This window comes from Achroia grisella, unplaced genomic scaffold (genome assembly GCF_030625045.1).
Source record: "Achroia grisella isolate CSIRO2021 unplaced genomic scaffold, CSIRO_AGI_Agris_v1 utg402, whole genome shotgun sequence".
Classification (NCBI taxonomy): domain Eukaryota; kingdom Metazoa; phylum Arthropoda; class Insecta; order Lepidoptera; family Pyralidae; genus Achroia; species Achroia grisella.
In genome coordinates, this window is record NW_026712841.1 from 6,165,801 (window position 1) to 6,187,592 (window position 21,792).

General features: G+C 32.5%; 1 protein-coding gene and 1 long non-coding RNA gene across 2 annotated transcripts; one reads left to right on the forward strand and one right to left on the reverse strand.

Annotated features, from left to right (window-relative positions):
• Positions 1–364: 364 nt before the first annotated feature.
• On the reverse strand, positions 365–3,869 carry LOC131844480 (uncharacterized). Its single transcript, XR_009357593.1, has 4 exons — positions 3,760–3,869; positions 3,138–3,233; positions 1,535–1,662; positions 365–797 (listed from the first exon to the last, which is right to left on the reverse strand). It is a non-coding gene; the product is annotated as an uncharacterized LOC131844480 (long non-coding RNA).
• Positions 3,870–4,290: 421 nt separating this feature from the next.
• Positions 4,291–8,231, forward strand: LOC131844163 (peptidyl-prolyl cis-trans isomerase E). The gene is made up of 5 exons (XM_059192963.1): positions 4,291–4,582; positions 5,342–5,536; positions 6,118–6,321; positions 6,956–7,128; positions 8,087–8,231. Exons 1-5 carry the CDS (start codon positions 4,373–4,375, stop codon positions 8,229–8,231), a joined length of 927 nt encoding a protein of 308 aa, XP_059048946.1. The 5' UTR covers positions 4,291–4,372.
• Positions 8,232–21,792: the final 13,561 nt, after the last annotated feature.

Sequence of the window (21,792 nt, forward strand, 5' to 3'; positions counted from 1 at the left end):
TACCTACTTCATTTTTTCTTCTACAAATATCAGTCTTATCAAAATTAAAAAAAATCTAATATTGCTATTAAACAGCATATCATTCTATTTTTTTTTGTTTGAAATTAGAACTCCATTATAAGTAGATATTTTAAAGAATATTATACTTGCAATCTATGTTGTTTCAGATACACAGCGGTGAAAAACCCTACAAATGTCAATTTTGTGACGCCAGTTTTGCTATCAAAGGCAACATCGGTATCCACATTCGTGGCAAACACAGAAATAGTCTAACAAAGTACATGTAGGGAAACAGTAATACAAACAAATTAGATAGGCTTAAAATGTTAAAAGATATCAGGAGAAAGAAAAGAAAAACATCAGATACTGTCTATGATTGATTTATTTGAAAAAATGTTAATTAGTACATACAAATAAGATGGGTCTAAAATGTTCTAAGGTAACAGGAGAACGAAAAGAAAAACATCAGATTCTGTCTGTGATTGATTTATTCAAATAATGTTAATTTGTGATTGACCTCAAATTTTGTCATTTTGGAACATTCGTTGTTGATGAAATATGTTTAGTTGACATGGTGGTTTTTATTCATTACAAGATATATTTCTACTGTATCTGATTACTCTGCGTTTTCACAATGAGCCACTGTTTTTTTTGATTTGCCATTGGAGCTATTAATACTATAAAATACTAAGGTGTTTTTATTTTAGGATTTAGTTTTGACATCCACATTATTTCCAATCACGTACAGAATACTTTTTCGGCATTTAAAGAGTATAATGAATGTAGCTTAACTATGTCTGAAAATGAAAAACTCATATTTATCATTTTGTATGAATACACATTAAAGAGGTAACTGAACAATGTTTTATAACTCAATTGTATTACGACAATCATACCACACCATAATATAGATAGTGGTGTACCACATCACAAATATGTAATGGATTTATGCATATGATACAAATATATATATATATATGTTTGTGAGTATGGATGCTTGTTACTCTTTCACGCAAAAACTACGGAATAGATATTGATGAAACTATATATTTATAGGCTACTAGATGTGCCCGCGACTTCGCCCGTGTAAATTGTCGATACTTCCATCTCCCCTTTCAACCCGTTACATCCCTTTTTCAGATTAAAAAGTAGCTTATGGCCTTTCTCAGGTTCTAGACTATCTGTGTACCAAATTTCATTTAATAATAGTTTTGGCGTGAAAGCTAGGCAGACAGACAGACAGAGTTACTTTCGCATTTATAATATTGTAGGGATATTTTTTATTGATATATAACGAGGGTGAAACAGCCAGTGTTTATATATTTTTCTTTGTACGTGCATTTGTAACTAACATCCATTATTATATTGCACCGGTTAATAATCTCTGTTAGGCTAACTGTTGACAAAACAGACTTTCCTTACTTTCTTTGTACCTTTGCTTTATACACTGTGTAAAATGTCTTGTGGAAGTACTATTTGTTCCAATTATATTTCGAAAAATTTTATCTTTTATTAAATTACTGGCAGTACTTACTTATTTCGACATGAGTCTTTGTTTTGCTGCTTGATATTCGTCAAGTTTTGCCCTTAGAGCAGTAATTTTTATGATTAAAAGTTTTACTCTTTTTATCCTACTACTCATTTCATGCTGGTATTTCATATCTGAAAACAAAATATATGTATTTAAATAATAAAAATAGGAACCATGTGGGGTGGATGGTTTTTTTATGGATTATAATGGAATAGTGCACCTGCCTGCGCTGACGGTGTACGCTGGCGGGGCACCAGTAGAGATGATAAGATGAACAAGAACTCAGTCAAGTTAGCCATCATGACAAATTCAAAAGGATTTTATCACGATGGTTTCCAAGGGCAACCGTGTGTAGGTCAACCTGACATTGTACATTGCTAGCAATAAGGCCATCAATCCATATTACTAACAATCCCCTTTCCCCCTGGGGCAGAGGGTTGAGGATAGGTGAGCTAAATCCCCTTTCCTGAAAATTGTACCCAACTTAAATAAAGATTACTGGTTCTCACCCTCCACTTCAGAATCAACACTGACTTGCCCCTTCGTCTTGGGTCAGAGGGCTCATGAATACACAAGTACCAATGATCAAATTATAACAACAGCTATCTGTAATAAGGACGTATTTGTGTACAAATACATACATAATGTATGATTATGACAACAGTGATTGAGCTATATTCTGGAAATCCATCATAAGTTTTCGGAGTGTTCGGATAAATTCAGTTCAGCAGCTGAATATAAATGATTTATTAATAATAATTAATATTAAATTAATTTATGATAAATCAATACTATATAATACTTATAAATAAAAGAAACAAAGTTTTTTTCAATAATTTTTATAAGTTACTCAAAAAACCTTTTTGAATATTCTATATGTTAGTACATATTTGTTTTTATGTTTAAATTCCAGAAATGTTACATTATTCATCACTTGCGTAACATACATTCCATTTTATGTAGCTATGTTACATATTTCTCTATGTGTGTATAATAAAATTATAATAAAGCATAAACCATCTGTTTTTCTGTTTATCTACTAAGCTTTCATATAAAAATAATCAGTATTATATACTCTGTTATATGTTATTAATTGAATATACGTCAAAGCTAATTAAAGCAACAGAAGTACTCCACAAAGGAATAAGATAACTAATTTTATAATATCTCGCATACACCACATACAATTCTAAAAAACTAATAGATAGGCCATTTATTGTTATTTTGCATCATCAATAGATATAATCTCCAAATGTATAAGCAGATAGTTCCAGACACCATGTACCACTTAGAGCCTGCATATGAAGGGGTTTTTTTTTTATGAATGATAATGGAATGGTGAACCTGCCTGCGCTAATGGTTTACGCTGGGGGCACCAGTGTATGATGATAAGATGAACATGAGGTCAGGTCAGTTAGCCCATCATGAAAATTTCACCAGGAAATTATCATAATGGTTTCCAGGGGGAACCGTATGGAGGTCAACCTGACATGGTACATTGCTAGTATATGCATGTATATTACATATATACATTTGCTAGTATATTATCCCCCATATGAAGGGTAGCAATGTGTAAGAAAATATAATAAGAAAGAGATATACAAACTTTTTGATAGTGGTAATTGGATTATAGGCCGACACATTATGTCCACGCCCTGGTTAGATTCACAGATTTTGAAATGACTAGCAGCGTTGTCTGCAACTGTAATAAATATATTTTTTTTCAAAGAATGTCTAAACAAAGAAAATGTACATATGTGATCATAAAAAAATTACGAGCTTCTTAGTAATATTATAAACGGGAATCTTTGTTTGTATTTATCGATGGAGGTTTGTTACTCTTTTACGTAAAGTACTGAACGGATTTTGATGCAACATTACAGTAAAATATCTATATATCTAACTAACACATAGGTACTCTATAATTGAAAAAGATCTGTATATTGGACGATATATAATAAATTCACGGGTCAGTAATTTATATTTTAAATAAATATTATATACCCTATTGGTGACCTAACTCCTCCCGATGTGCCGATTTGAATGAAATATGTGTGAATTAATAGTTTCTGTTTAAATAAACATTTACATTTATTATTACCACATTTAGAAACAATACAATTTGTTAATACCTATTTCATTATTTACACAAATATAAAATATACAATTACAAGATATTATAGTTTACTATTTAGTTATTGAAAAAGTAAAATGTTTATATACAATACCTCAAGCACCTCAAAAACCTTGTTCTTTATTTTGAATGGCTGCCACCGATTCGAAAAGCTTTCAGATCAATAAAACGATTGACCACCCCCCTCACCTCTCTCTCTGATTAGCGAAATTACATAGATGACATATTGACATACTCTGCGACTTGACGTTTAGAGACACGTTTATCCATGTATGCAGTATTGATTTTAGAAACTATTAGGGAATTTAATAAGATTTTTTGGACTTTTTGGTTATATTATATTACTAATTCAAGATATATAAAATGAAATATGAAAGTTAAAAATAATACAATGAACAGATATGGCTGTATAGTCAAAACTCCCTTTGCCTTATCTTTAAAGGGTAAACAGAACCAGAAAAAAAAGCATTTCAATTTTTAAGTTTTGAATTGTGAAATATTTTTGTTCAATTTGGTTTGCTACTGTTTTCTTTACCTATTTTAATTGTTCAGTGATTGTGATTGCAAATTGACTGTTTATTAAAACCTAGTGATTGTTTTCGGATAATAGGTTACATAGTTTAACACATCTGTTATGGTCCGTTTGTTAATCATAACCTAGAAACATACAATATAAATAAGACCGGTACCAATAATCTGTGACTACAATGACAAGTAAACCGAATTCTAAAAGGACTGTGTACGTCGGTGGCTTAGCAGAGGAGGTGGATGAAAAAGTTCTTAATGCGGCATTCGTTCCATTCGGGGATCTCGTTGATGTACAAATACCATTAGATTACGAAACAGAGAAACACAGAGGCTTTGCTTTTATTGAATTTGAAAATGCAGAAGACGCTGCGGCCGCTATTGATAATATGGTTAGATACAATTTAGTACTACTATCCTAGTAAGTGCAAGAATAGCTCTGCGCATTGCATGTCTACATAGTAATAAAAATATTCCTACAACAAGTTTAAAGTTTATTTATTTATTTCAATTTATATATTTTGTAAGGTAATGTGTTATTTCTATTTGTAAAAGGTAATCTGTATTGATATACTATTCTATGTATACTATATACAAAAAATGTTTCTTTATTATGGGTATTAGTTGTCTAGTACCCATAACACAAATTCTAGCTTATCTAGATGTTGATTGTTGATTGATGATCCTGCGATCAGTCAAAGACTATAAACTGATGTAGAACGTAGCATGTGATTTACATTATTTCTTTAATTGGACCTGATTTGTCATCGGTTTCTAGTAACCTATGTTTTTATATATATCTTATATATATATTATATATTATCTGGGTTATTAAATGATTTGCCAGTATCATAGTTTCACTCTTGTTCCTAGTACTTGTAGTAGCATTATTTTATCTCTTCAGCTATTGTATTTACATTGAGATACTCATAAACTGTAATAGGAAACTTAACATTTTTCCTAATCAATGTGAAAGATATTACTTATTTTCATTTACATTTTATAAGATATTCAATTCAATTAAAATTATTTACTAACTACATATTATTTTGATCCCTTAATATTATGCTTATGTTGGAGTTTGTTGCTGAAAACCATTAGTAAATATCATATAGATTATTTTAAAGTCAATTACTACCATATAATTTCAGAATGACTCGGAACTCTTTGGTCGTACTATAAGAGTAAATATAGCAGCTCCACAGCGGATCAAAGAAGGCTCCACTAGACCTGTATGGTCAGATGACACATGGTTGCAGAAACATGCTGGTGAAACACTGGCCATTGAGAAACAGAAAGATGGAGAAGAAGATGGCAACAAGGAGACTAGTATGGAGGTTGATAATGTAAGTGTATATTATTTTTTATTTTGCATTTATTGAGCACAGGAAATTTTAACTATTTTATATAAAATAGTTAGTTTTATTATTAATTAATAATTCGGTATAGAATAAAAAAAATATTTAATTGTTTTTTACAGTAATTTGATATATTCATATACATATATTGTAAAATTAGCTATATTCCAATATGTGTAAATATAAAAAAAGACATTTATTGTGTTCACAGAAATATTTATTTTTAAAATCATTGAGCAATTTTTTATCCCCAGTTGTAAAATGAAGTGAAAGGAAATAATTAATTTTATTTGTGGTTTACTTAAAATTTCTGATTTTATAATTAAGGAGTTCATTTGTTACAAAAGTATACAAAATTAAATTTTATATCTCTATGATCGAGTATCATCATAGGCTATAATAAATAAATAAACATATTCTTTATTTCAATTTAAATGTATTTAAATAAAAGAAGGACTTATTTCTAAAAGTAGTCTCTTCAATTCAATACCTGGCATAGGAAGTCTTGAGTTGGTTGAATTATCATGGCAGTGCCCAGTTTTAGTAATCACCTTTAAATTTCATTTTAGGAAACAACTACTGTATCAAAAGAGAAACGGAATCCACAGGTGTACTTTGACATTAGTGTGGGTAAGCAAGAGATTGGCAGGATAATCATGATGCTACGAGCAGATATAGTTCCCAAGACTGCAGAGAACTTCAGAGCGCTGTGCACACACGAGAAAGGATTCGGCTACCAGGGTAGCAGCTTTCACAGGATTATCCCTGACTTTGTATCCTTTTTTAAATAGTAACTAATATTGATGAGCTGATAACATGGACATGTCAGGTTTACATGTCCTGTAATTTCACTAGCATATCCTTCCCTTCTTACTCATATTTCACATTATTAACATCTTACAAAATAAGGCGCGACAGAGGTACACAAAAGACTTAACAAAGACTACCTTGTTAAAAAAAATAGCATCAAGTTTAATCTTATTAAGATTACTTTTATCATTCTTGCTATTTGACATGGGTATTCACACATTATCATTGATATTTGTTGAAACAGAACAACACACAAGTTTCATGTTCATTCTTCTTGTGATGAGTATGCTTGCTATGCTAAATTAAAGGTAGAACAAAAGAATATTATACGGCGAATAAAGATTATGCCTATTCTATTCTAGAACATAATACTTTTACAATTTTGCTTTAATTTTTGGGCTAGGGACTAGGGAAATTTTATAGTTGGAGATCTCGATATATCTCCTGCATGGGTCTGCTGGTAGATGATGTAAAGGGACTTGTTTTGAGTACTATTAACCCAGAAGTCATGTCCATTATCACAGCCCTTTGTACAAAGTATATCTCATTTTTTTTCCAATTTAGTAAAAGAACAATATTCCTTATGAAACCATTCAGATGTGTCAAGGCGGCGACTTCACAAATAACAATGGTACTGGAGGGAAATCAATATATGGACGAAAATTTGAAGATGAGAACTTCAAACTGAAGCATACAGGACCCGGCATATTGAGTATGGCTAATTCTGGACCCAACACAAATGGATCACAATTCTTTCTGTGTACAGCAAAGTATGTTTTATTTTAATAACAAAAATCTACTTTAACCACCGATCATCTAAAGTGGCAACCGTATTATATATACATGAGCAATACAGTTAATAATAACCATGGACACTCCAAAGAACGCCGTCTAGTCCCAAGCTAAGCAAAGCTTGTGTTATAGGTAATAGACAATTGATAGAAATACTTAGTATTTTTTCTTGTAAATGCATACATACATAATATAATACAAACAATAGTACTCATAAATACAAAATGTTTGTAACGTGTGTGGAATCAAACCCGTTAATATACTATTGGAAGTAAAGTAATGCACTAAACTGCTAGACCACCGAAGCTGTCAATTGAATTTGTATTGGTCTGGGTGTTTTCTTATGTGTATATTTATAAAAAAAAAGTTAAATTCAAATTCAAAATATCTTTATTCATGTAGGTCTATTACAGACTCTTATGATATGTCAAATCTACCGTCAGTTCGAAATGATCTCGAGATGAGAAGAGCTGACATGTATTTATATCAGTTATATAGTACTCATAATGCAAGACCTGTGTAGCTTTAGATTAGATTTTGACGACCTCGGTGGTCCAGCGGTCTAGTACACCGCTTTACGACCGATGGTCGCGGGTTCGATTCCTCGCACGGCACAAACATTTGTATTCATGAGTATGATTGTTTGTATCGGTCTGGGTGTTTTCTATATATAATATGTATGTATTTACAAAAAAAAATATATCTATGTATTTGTATCAGTTATCTAGTACCCATAACACAAGCTTTAGCTAGCTTAACTTGGGTCTAGATGGCGCTGTGTGAATTGTCCTAAGATTATTATTATTATTATTAGATGGCGCTGTATGATTTGTCCAAGGTTATTATTTTTTCATATAACTTCCATGTACAAACAGCTTCATGTTAAATTTTTATTGTATGTAATAATCAAATACATAAATTATATTTCCTTTTCAGAACTGATTGGCTCGATGATAAACATGTAGTGTTCGGTCACGTTATATCAGGATTAGACGTATTGAAGAAAATGGAGAGATACGGTACGAAAAGCGGGACAGTTTCATCGAAAGTCATTATTAGTAATTGTGGAGAATTACAATGATATGATTAAGTTGTTGTTTTATTAATATTAAATTAAATAATAAACTTAAGTCCACAATTTAGTAGATAATAATATCACTGTGACAAAGTACTAAAGAGTTTACATTTTTTTAAATGGATTAAATCTACACCCGTGTTATAGTCTCGGGATCTGCTCGAAATTTCTCTCTGCTCTGAATGAAGTAATAAGTCGGATCTGTGGGTATATCGTGCTCAATGCTCTAGGTCAGTTTTATATTCTATAAAAAGCATATATGTTTTATCGGTTTACTATCCTGTACTTTTTATCGGTTTACTATCCTGTACTATACTAAAAAAATCTGTTTAGCCGACACAAGAATTTTTTTTTTATTTGTGACTAACTCTCCAGTGAAGCAAATACCAATAACATAATAAAAGTATTTAACTTAAAACTAAAAATTCCATGCTTGTTGGTAAACAAGTAAATGTGTTAACTAAAATAGACATTCATTATAATATTTGATTTTAATTTTCCGTTGTAACAAGTAAATCTATCCCAAATATTGTATTATTCCCATATATTTTAGTGATATTATATGAAAATTGTGCTTCATTTATAAACATATCTGTTCCTCTATTGTCATGTTAGACTGTACCTGTAGAATATTTCAGTCTACATGTCAAATGTTAATGTATAGGTGTTTTTTTTATAAGTTCAAGGTACTGAATTTGTGGCACTCCGTCCTCATTTCATATTGCATAAGTTTTTGGGGAACGTTACAACGGAAAATTTGATAGAATGCCCATTGCATTCGTCATACTGTTTTAATAATTCAAACTTCAAAGAACGCCTCCGATCGATCCTCCGTGTCTAGCGGTGCCCTCAGACTAAATTCGTATCCGCCAGGCGGGAGTTGGCCTACAGCCGCACCATAGCAGCTCTTTTCGGTGAATCTGTAAAGGCCAGCTGAGTCCAACAGCATTAGAGTGGTCCGAAATATGCATTTGGATATTCTTTTTTCTTTCGCGTGTAAAATAATTTTCTTCTATAAGTATCTACTACTTTAATCTACGCTATATTTTGTAGTCTATCATGCTGTATAAACATTTGTTTCTATAATATTATCCCTTCATTGAAATCTTTCCACCCCATCTTGTTATTACAGAATATATTATCACCAAATTCTAATTTGAATGCGGGTAAATATTTTAGTATTGTAAACGTCTAAATCGGACAAGGATTCAGTTAATATTGACGTAACTTTGCCTTTGTACAAACTTGATGTGCAGATTCGACCACAGTTTATGTTCAGAAGCTGCCATGAAGAGTGGCCCAATTATTGATGGAAAATTTTCAAAGGCTTGTGCTATGGGTACTAGCACAAGCCAGAATTATAATAACAAGAATTATAGGTATATTTGAAATATTCATATTAGATTTTTTTTGTAAATTCATACATAATATATAGAAAACACCCAGAGAGGTACAAACAATCGTATGCATGAATACAAAGTCTGCGATGAATCGAACCCGCGACCACCGAAGTAAGATGGTGTGCTAAACCGCAAGATCACCGAGGAGACTCAAATGCAATAAATCCACACAGTGTACCTCTGAGCTGCTACTGCCGGAGTCCAACGTTGCCGTAGCTTTCCACCGTGACTCTGGCGGCGTTCGGCCGGTCTGTACGTGTTGTAGGGTAGGCTTCGCCTTGGTTAGGAGGACGGTTCACCCTATTCAGTTTAGAAAGGCGCGTGAAAGAGTCGACGTTTGCCCTTCGAATTTGTAACCTGAAGAAGAATGTGACCGCATATTCAGCGTACTACCAATTATTTACCTTACCTTTGAAGTTTCTTCCCATTCATAAATATATGAATGAATTGAATACAGCTGGTCTTTTCAGATTCACCGGACGATAGATGCAGATGGTACTCCAAACCCGCGGAAGGACTTATAGAGCGGCTGAATATCAACTCCCGCCTGACGGATACGTCTTTAGTCCGAAGGTACCGCTAGGAGTTCGAACCTCGGCTCAGGCCGTCGTAATTTCGATCCCCGTTTGAATTGGATCGATCGGAGGGAAGCAAGGACGTATCATCTAAATATAATAATTTACTATTATTATATTAAGCGGTACCTAAATTAACTTAAAAAAAAGAAAAGTCGACGAGGCACTTATATTAAGATAAACAGTCATTTTCATGAGTAAACATGGCGATAATTTAGGCATTGTAGGTATATTATTGCATTGTAGGTATATGACTGGAACATTAAAAAAGCTTACGACCCAATTGATGGACAGTTATAATTATAACCACAGAACACCAATATCCTAACGGAGTTATAACAGTTATAACCATAGTTTAAAAACAAGAACAGCACCACATACATCAGAATATTACTTATACCACAGATAACAGAATATTACATCTTATACTGCAATTATCACTTATCTAAAATTCAATAATAATAAACTCCTTCTAATATTAGCTTAAACTGTATTTTTCTTATTATTTTTAGATTTTGGTTACTTTTTTGATTCTTTTCGTTCTCGTCTTAGTTTTACTGCTTACTTAGAGAAAACTTCTAATATAATTACACTTAATTAGATACAGACCTTTCGAATTTTGAAGATGAAAAATATTGTAATAAAGCTAATATTTCATTATACAAGTATAATAAACTTTTCAAAGATTTACTTTTTAATGAAATTTCTTAATAAAATATTTATATAGGTTGTCTCTACGTAGCTAGAACCTTCAGCTCCATGTAATACCAGGGTTTAAAATTGAGGCAGACGTGGGCGAGGAATCTATGCAATCAGATTATTTACTTTCAGAGGAATAGTAGGTACCCATATTTGACTAAGCTCTAGTTGCTATTTGCTTTTAGAATTCTGAGAGTTATGCTTAAAATATTGATATTGTAACTAACCACCGGTATAACCATATCTAAGTATGAGCTCTCGGAAGATTTTGGTATATAAACTAACACTATACCTATGTACAACTATAGCGGCGGTGGCGGCACCCATTGTGAGACTTCGGGCTTTGCGTGGCCCTTTGTCATGAAAAGTATGTTACGCGAACGATCATGCGGAATTTTTCCGCTGATTCAAGAAAACTATGCCTTATTTTACATTTTTTTATATTTTAGTGTGGGTAATTTTGTTCACTTGCGATTAAATACCTAAAACATGAAGTTTTTGCAACTTGCCACTAGGCATAATACCATTTGTTGTTTAAAATTTGCTTTGGTTGTTATGCGAGGCCCTTCAAGAGCGAGGCCCCGGGCGATTGCCCTGTTCGTCACACCCTAAGACCGTCACCGCTTCTATATAATAAACTGCACCTATTACGTTTAGCCTGGGGAAGGGGTAATTTCAGTAAGGGAATAATTACCCCAATCTGGGGGGAAAGGAGATTGTTAGTAATGTGGACTAATGACCCCATTACTAGCAATGCACCATATCAGGTTGACCTCTCTGCGGTTTCCCCTGAAACAATCGTGATAAATTCCATGTAAATTTGTCACGATGGGCTAACTGACCTGACATCATGTTTAGCCTATCATCCTCTACTGGTGCCCCGCCAGCGTAATCAGCGCAGGCGGGTGCACCATTTGATTATCATTAAAAAAAATTACCCCAATCCTAGTAATTTACCATGTCAGGTTGACTCCAGGTGCTCCTTGGACACCATTGTCGTTAATTCCTGGTAAATTCGCCACCATGGGCTAACTGACCTGACTTCACGTTTATTCTATCATCCTTAACAGGCAGGGTATACCTCTAGTGCAGGCTGTTGCAACATTCCATTGTTAACCATAAAAATATACAGCGGCATTGCGAAAGTTTCAACAATTATAACATTATTAAGGTGCTAAGTTCCATTGACCTAAAGTTTCGGAGAGATTTAGTACTCATGTACCTAGTCGTAGTCCTAGTTTATAGCTGTAAAGTATGCGGAAAACAGTGGAACAGAGTTCGAAATAAAACCTTGGTAAACCGAATACACCCGTACTTGGGTATTACAATTAGACGCAAAGCTCAGTGTTAGTCGTTTTGATCTGTTCTATTTATTAATTCATTACAATTTTTTACTATTACTATTGTCTATTAACGTATGTTTAAACAAATTATGATACCTAAAGGTATCTTTTTCTTCTTCGAGACACTTTGAACAAGACACTTTCACTTGGGTTATTATGCACAGTTCGCCCTCTCTGTGAATCATTTAAATTCTGTCCCTAATTAAACTCCAGCTATTTAAATGGCTGTACTAAAATAAAATGTTATGGTCCCTTAATAGATTTCATCGTGCACAGCATTTAAATAATATATAATTTAACTTTTTATTGATATTATGAGAATCAGGATACTTGCAGTATAATTAATACAGGGCGGTTATAAAATGTATTATTTTAAACCCATGTACGTTAACCTTTCTTGAGTATATTGTAAACTAGTTTCCCGTAAGTTCCTCTGCGAGGAATTAAAATAAACAAAATTTCTGAAATAAAAGTAGCTTAAGTTACTTTATACCTATAACATTAGCTATCTACTAGTGAAAGTCCCGTCAAAATCGGTCCAGAGGTTATAGAGAATAGCAGGTAGTATCTAAACAGGTTAATAGTAGCCTCCTGATAGAAATATAAATAATGTTTAACCAAATACATTTAGTACAGACAGTTTTATATGGTATTTTTTTTATATTGAATGCCATTCAGAATGCTGACACAGCGAAGAAGAATTAGATAGAAACTAGTTTCTTGTGCTTTTAAACAAATGTTTAATTTTCTATTTTAAAAAATATGTGTGATAGATTCACCGCTAACAGAAAAATAATAATAATAAATATAAAAATTACTTGACCAGTAAAATAAATCCGAACAGATTTTTTTAGTATTGTGACCATTATGTTTTATTTGCATAAAGCAATTGTTTACGCGTTGGCATTTGCAATAATGAGACAAAAGAACTGAATAAAACACATAATTATCCCTGGAAATAAAATTTAATACATGTACTTAATACCTATGTGTACTGTAAAATTAAGATTATGAACTCAATTGCCTTTATTCCACCGGATGTGTAGAGGGCACATCCTTTTTACAGCTGGATTGTATCTATTGTCTCTAGATACTTTACCCGCGAATTTGTCCCCATGGATTTAACTTCTTTTTATTAATACAAATAAAATTTCTTATTCCTTATGACATTTGCTATCTGTGAGTGAAAGTCCGGTCAAATATGGTCCAGCCTTTTCAGACATTAGCAAGAACAAACAGACACAATTTTTTAAACATTATTTTTGTTTGATGGAAGTGCCGTATATACTTTCATATGCATTTAATGTAAAGCTGTTAATTTGAAATTACACTTTAATTCTATTTATTTATATTTAATTGAGGGTTTCCAAAAGATTATGAGATGACACTGTCCCTTATATTTTTTTATGTTAGCTTTATTTAGGGGTTTTATTAGGTATAATATGATAATGCCAGTCACATCGTATAGTATTACTAATCTTATCTTCAATTATACAATGATTCGGTATATAGTCAGTGTTTTAATATATACTATCTTTTAATTACGTATTCAAAATTACAGCCTTATTACAAATAAAAATTATATAGCCTAAGGTAGCGTAAGGCTGCTACGACATGCCTTGCTACGCTATTTAATAGTATGGAAACATCTAATAAGATATAGCATCGTGTCGCCGTGCGCAAGGTGGCGGTTTATTTAAATTTAATACCTACTGTTTTAAGTCTTTTAGATTTAGACATATTACAAAATAAGAAGTGTGTTTAAATATAATCTATGTATAATAATGTCTAATTAATTGTGTGCATGCAACATTAATTATCTGCCGTAAATGAAATAATACAATAAATCAGGTAGAATATGTATTTAATTATAACAATAGAGCAAGAAAATACATAACGTAAATAATTATAATCAAGTTAATTATCTATGAAACGTGATGAAATGTACACACGCGCGTAATAAACACGTAGCGTGTTATAAAGCGAGTTACATACGACTGTAAATAAAGGTCGCCCTAATTGAAATTCTCACGTGACTTGATTGTAATGAACTGAACGTTGCCAAACACATCTCACTAATGTCATCCTGTTCCTATGTATTTAGAGTTTACTAGTTCCGTGACCTGGCCTCGCATGCTAGTATCTACTAAAAATACCTGAAAAAAAACACGTTCCACGAAGATATCGCCTCCATAGAGTGCCTTGTCATACAGGGTTGGGTTGAGGGCACCAGGTAAATGGCTCCCAATCATAAGCTTTCATTACAGAGTAGGGCGAAATAGGTCGCCCTGATCTCAGCAAGATAGGGCCTGCCCTAAAACATCTACAGGCCGTTGGAGGCGGGGTAAAATGCACATGCGAAATCCCTGCTTACGGCAAAGGAGCTTGCAGACACAGCGTGTGGTTTTTTAGTGGGCACAAATCCTACACACCACATCGACCTCGACCGACCAAGTCAAAGCAGCGGTAGGCGGTCGACTCTACGAGTGTACCAGAATGGCAGCCAGTAGAAATAAATTACAAGCTGCTATATGGCGGATGACAAGCTGTCAAGCACGTATCGAATGGGAAGACTGAAAAAAAATTCAATTGAATTAATTGAGTTATTTCGAAATGAAATAAAAGTTTAGCTATATATTTTCTATAACATAATTAATTTTGTGAATGCACCGCCCATTTGAGAAACAGGCAAGTTTTATGCCCATTTTCTTGATGAAGCTGCATGTGAGTAAGTACATTAAACGTGTGATTATTCAAAACTGCTTGTATATTAAACTAGCTTTTGCCTGCGGCTTCGCTCGCTTTAATTTATCCCCTTAGGGGTGGAATTTATTAAAATCCTTTCTTAGGGGATGCCTACGTCTAGTAGCTTTTTTTTTTTTTTTAAGGATGATAATGGAATGGTGCACCCGCCTCCGCTAACGGTATACGCTGGCGGGGCACCAGTGGAGGATGATAAGATGAGCATGAGGTCAGGTCAGTTAGCCCATCGTGACAAATTCACCCGGAAGTTATCACGATGGTTTCCAGGGGGAACCGCGTGGAGGTCAACCTGACATGGTACATTGCTAGCAATGGGGTCATGAGTCCACATTACTAACAATCCCGCCCCCCCTCATAGTAGCTTTATGCATGCAAAGTCTCAGCCCGATCGGTTTAAAATTGACAAAGTTTCATACAAACTTTCATCCCCTATTTTATCCCTTTGGGGGTAGAATTAATCAAAATCCTTTCTTAGCGGATGCCTAAGTCATAACATCTACCTGCATGGCAATTTTCCGTCCGATCCGTCCAGTGGTTTGGGCTGTGCGTTGATAGATCACTATGTCACCTTTGATTATATATATATAGCCAAATAAAAAAAGTATTATCTATATAAATAGGTAATATTTTTTTTATTTGGCTATACGAGTTTTGTCCTGTCAATTACAGATTAAGAATAAAAAAATAAATTAGTCAAATAGGTGCACACGTTTTAAAGTGTTGTGTCTACCCTACAGATAAGGTAATATTACATATTTTGCACACATTCGGCAATTGACTGTGATTCATATAAACAATTTAGAGAAATGATTATTAGGATATTAAAAGTCCAACAAGTGCCAATTTGTTAAAAAGCTCCTATAGTGACGTTTCAACACTAATTGCTGGGAATATTGTTCCATAAGGTTATTTATAGGTCGTTAGAAACCTGGCGATTAGCACAGCAATTGGAGGCTGATTTAATTTAGTGCCACCGGGGTCTTTGATGTCGTAAACTCGTGACATGTACTCGTGAATTATAATTATATAATACTAACTGGCCTGCGCAATTTTGTCTGAGTCACATATGACAGAGAAGCTCTAGAAAGGAATAAATTTTGTTTGTTTTTAAAACATTTTTCATTGCTGCTCCACTCTAAATTATCATAGTATACTATGTATATATATATTCTACGACATTGAAAAATACCGGTATACAAGAATTTGAAAAATCGGTTCAGTAGATCCAGAGATTAACACCTACAATCACACAAATTTACCTTTTTATAATATCAGAAGTAGAAAATTCTATATTCAAATAAACTTACATTTAAGCACTTTTGATTAGTCATTACTTATTTTTTTAATCTACCGCTCATTCGGAAAGCTGGCTCATCACAAGAACGAGAAAGAAACTTGGGTGTTACTATTAATGTAGACAACTACGGTTACCTGTACAATTAATTCTGTAATAAATATCAAGTACTACTCTGTGTTTGTTTTACTTACTCTGTGTACTCAGAGAGAGTAAGTAAAAATGCTAAGCAATTATATACCTACTTATTATTTTTTAAATTGTTTTGTGAATGAATTTCGTTATATTTTAATGACAAAATCCACAGTTAAAAAATGAATGAATTTAACTGAAAACTCAACGTAGTGGATACCTGCTGCCTGTTAATCCCGCCGCCCAACGAGATATGAGATGAGATTTCCCGCCAGTTTCCCACAAGATATCGAATGCTGCGGACGTAGCTGACGTCAGGCGAAGGCATTTCGGCGCGAAGAATTCGAAATTCGAAATTAGAACATAAAGTTTAAAATAAATAAATACAAGTGATTGTTGTCCAGTGATTTTCTTTTAAACGTAAACCTAAAAAAGTTACGAGACTACTGTTTATAATTTTTTTTTATTGTTGGTTAATTAAAAACTTGGATAAACAATAACGTTGTAAAGGTGAGTACATAACATTATGTTGTTATTTCAAGATGTAAAATCAATAAACATTTTTTTAGTGTGACAAATATAATATTTCAGAGTCATTATTATTTATTTCAATTAAGATAAAAATTGTAGTTGGTGTTTATTTGCTCAGTCATAGGTACTTATTTAAAGTAAACATAATAATAAAATATTAAAGTATTAACATTATTTATAAGTTAAAAGTAGATAATTGTTTTATCTCTAAACCAAGTCCCAGGTACCTTAGCACCTGTACGCACGCTGAACTATTTTTATCTTACACAACTTTCAATAATCTTGAATGATAGTTAAACTCTATCTCTTTTAATGCGGTTATTTTAATATGTACATATAACTACAAAATATTAATACTCTTTTTTACTACTTTATTTCATTTAATATTTTTTCGTGTACACAAAGTGACTGAAAATATTGTACCTATATATATATATATATACTATAACCATATATAATGTATATTTATACCTATTATAGTAATTATGTATTCATCATAAACTAATGTTAACGTATATAACTAATGTTATTTCATCTAAACTATCTAAGCTAATATTACAAGGAGGAAAGATTTTATAATTTGTAAAACAATGTTTAACCACGTATAAAAAATCTATAGACAATACATCGTCTGTAATATAGGTTCTATTTTATGTAATTATATCAGTTTTCTCTTATAGATGAATAATTGCAATCATTCCAATCTGGACAAGTCCATAGTACTTGAAACCTTTATTAACTAGTCCATATCCACTTTCTATGAACATATATTTCTTTATGAGTACATAAATAATTTTATATTTTACATAATATATAAAATGTAAGTTTTATGTAGCCTAAAGTTTTAGAGAGGACAATTACTAAGCGTATAATATAATGCTAGCTGTACTAATACACAGTGGAACCACAGCATAATATGTTCTGCGAGTACATTGTAGAACTTCCATTTACTCTATTTTATTTCAGTAAATAACAAATCTAGTGTGTTAGAGATGCAAACTTTCATGCCTATTTATGTTACTTAATCCACACGATATTCCAAAACTATTTTGTTACTAGCTCTATTCTCTGACGCTACCCGCGTGGTTACCTGTTACTCGTTCACAGGTAAATAACATAACTAACTCTAGAGTTTGTAAGTTTAAGGGAGTGAAGAGTTTTTCGTAGATTACGTATATTTAGAGTTTATTTAATAAAAATAAAGATATGAATAATCAAATCTATGCAGAAGCGGGTCTCTCTGTTTAATTTTTACGACTAATGCCTGGATTATAATTAAATTTGAAGATAGATCACGAGTAATTTGATATGAAAATTTTTACACCTTTGTTACCTGTTACCTCCTAAAGGAACCACGATCCAGGTTTCATGTTTGGGGCTCGTTCTTATCTGTGTTGGGGACATACATACAAGAACTTTCACGTTTACTAATAAGACGTAGGCCGTCGTGGGCTCTTGGGTTATAACCTTTTATCAGAAAAAGTAAATGATTTAGCGGTTTATTGCTAGTATTTATACCGATACAGTCTTCTGCAATTAACCATACAGAGAAAAATCCAGGGGTGCAGAATATCAGGCAGACTTTATATTTCGTGGTTGAAAAACCTCAGACAGTGGTTCAGGTTCTAGGTTCTAGGTTCCTTTTCAGGACCGCCGTGGACAAATAAAGATTGTCATAATCATCGCCAACTCCGATAGGAGATGGCACCTAAAGAATAAGAAGATTAATACAGATTGAAGCATAATAGCTCTATCTGTATATATAGGATATCTGTATCAAATTCAATACCTGATTAACACTAATTGCCTACTTACCACCATAGAATACTCATATCAAATAGAGCGCGAACTATAATCATAGAAGATTACGTATATAACAAGTAAATATAATACAGACTATAAGCTTGAGCACTGACTTCATCTGTAAAGTGGTATCACTCAAATGAAAATATGAACAATACATAAATATTACAGTCTGTGGAGTGACTAACTATTATATATCAGTAGTAGGTACTGTGTCATCATTGACGTTCTGAATAAAAAAACCGAATATTGAATAATTTTTTTTAATTTTCCCATTTATTTGGTTAGCAGATTCAGTACAAGAAGAAAGAGAAAGAATTATGTTTGTTTTTCTTTGAAATAAATGTTAACAACTTTACATTTGAACAACGTTTGTACATAAGAGAAAAATGCAAATTTCTTGCTTATTAAATTTATTACATTAATAGGGTTTAATTTATTAATAAACTTTAAATAAACTTTTGTTAAAATAAACCTTATTTACTATACAACAGTTAAAATACACCAGCATGTGTACTGGCTGACAAGCTTTCACTCTGTGTATGTAATTTTCATTATTTACTAATTTGCGGATCAGCATTAATTAATAGTTAATTTATAGGCCATAAATATTCAGTGTTAATCCGTTGTTGTGAGATGAAATAAACTCCATAACAATTCCTTTACATTAATATAACTAGTATTTTAATGTATATATATCATTATATAGTATACAATAAACTCGCTGTCGCTGTCTGTCCGTCCTTATATATGCTTAAATATTTAAAACTACGCAACGGATTTGTAAGCGGATTTTATAACAGATAGAGTGATTCAAGAGGAAGGTTGATATATATAATACATGTACACCCGGGCAAAGCCGGGGCGAGTAGCTAGTACAGTATAAAACAAAGTCGCCGCTGCTGTCATTTCGCTTATATCTTTTAAGTTATGCAATGGATTTTAATTCAGTTTTCAGCAATAGACATAGTGACTCTAGAGAATGGTTTATATCTATGTAATTATCTATGTAATTAATAACATACGTATTATAGTATAGAGCCAGCCGGGAAATTGAAAGATTTGTAATGCAGCCGTGCGAAGTTGTTTTTAATAGATAAACGCAAAAATCCGTAACAGATTCTAAAGTTTCTGTCATTTGTAGAAACATATTTATTAGAAATTGACATAGTATCTATTTATATATTCCAGGCAGGCAGCTAGTGTAAAAATGACAAAAAAAAATGTTGCTATAACTTCTATATAAGGAAATTATGCATACGGTCCGTCTGATGAATAGCGCCATTTGTCGGCAATGATTTCGGTATCAGAGTAACCTTGTGACGAAGTGAAAATTTCGTGGTAAAATATGCCACTTTTCAAACCGATATAAAGCAAACAAACTCCTGGATAAATTAAGAAGATTTATCTCCCTGTGCCATAGTGCTTTCCACACCATGCAAATGGCTTTTTAATGCTTTGTATAATATATTCCTTTAACATAGAGGTAGATATGGGATATTACATCATGAACAGTACTTAGTAACAAAAATAATAACTCAGGACAATTCACACAGCGCCATCTAGATCCAAGTTAAGCAGATCATGGGTACCAAACGTATAGTGCATATACATTTTTTTGTAAATATATAGACTATATACATAGGAAGCATTCAGACCAATACAATCATAGTCATGATTGTAAAAGATTGCACAGTGCGTGGACGAATTCGATTTCCAGAAGGAAATTTAATATATACAATGTTTCCATGACACAAAATAGAATTACATACAAAGTGGAGTCATATTCGTTTACGTTACACCTGCGGCTTATTGAAACAATAACTTTAATGATTTCACAAATTGTTAAAACATTATTACAAAGTTTCTGGTATCCGCCAGATCTCATGACCTTCATGATAGTAAACCATTGGGCTATGACGCTCTACAATGTTTATTTATTTCTTTCTTTGCACACAAAATTGTATATATGTATACATTGCGGACTTCCTGCCTGGCTATCTCTACTAGGCAACCATTGCGTCGCGCTGAATAGACATTATAAGGCGGTGCACTTTAATAGATATTTAGACCAAAATTATAATAATAAATATATAATTAGCTATTACGCTATAATATGCATGTGTTATGCATATAAACCTTCCTCTTGAATCAGTCTATCTCTTGCTGAAAACTGCATTCTAATTCGTAACGTAACTTAAAAGATATAAGGGAACAGATAGGGTATGTCAGAAAGGACTAAATGTGTGAAAAAATAAATGATTTCAAATACCACACCCAGTACAATATATATCTATATTACGCATACTAATATATTAAAGGTATATTTTATATAATATAAATAAACAAAATATATAATCTTACTAAATTATAAACGCGAAAGTTTGTGACTATGAATAGATGTTTGTTACTCTTTCACGCAAAAACTACTACACGGATTTTGATGAAACTTTATAGTAATATAGCTTATCCATCGCAATAATATATATGCTATAATGTAAAAAGATAGTATGTAAATGTAGCGAAATATAATGATAAATATGAAGTGTGTTGCAGACGAAGTTGCACGGGTCAGCTAGTATAGGAGAATATAAATGTTTACTGATCAATTTCTATTTAGCTTATATATTATTTTTGGAAAATTTGGAAAAAAAGCAGACGGCATATCTTTTTTTTGAGTGATAACCGTTTTCTATATACCTAAAGACCACCACGGATATTACGCATTATGTGACGTGGATACATAAATATACTTAGTTGCTATTGTTTTAAATCGCTGAAGTGTTTATGTACGTAGGAGAGATTGATGACTCGACGCTGGTAGTTCAACGGGACTCCTCCCAAAGCTTTACACGAAGGAAAGGAAATCAGATAGAAAAATACCTACGTTTCATTCATGCAGATAGTTTCCTGTTTTTGTAAGAATCAAATGTTTTTACGATTATTTAGAGAGAAAATGCGCAATAGGGTTTAAGACGGAAATTCCGCGAATTTTGTAAAGGAGTATTCTGGATAAGAGTAGGTATG

Coding starts and splice junctions, on each gene's coding strand:
- LOC131844163 (XM_059192963.1), top strand. CDS start 4,373: ATGACAAGTAAACCGAATTCTAAAAGGACTGTGTACGTCGGTGGCTTA. Junction 5,537..6,117: donor CTAGTATGGAGGTTGATAAT/GTAAGTGTATAT, acceptor ATTTCATTTTAG/GAAACAACTACTGTATCAAA. Junction 6,322..6,955: donor ACAGGATTATCCCTGACTTT/GTATCCTTTTTT, acceptor GAAACCATTCAG/ATGTGTCAAGGCGGCGACTT.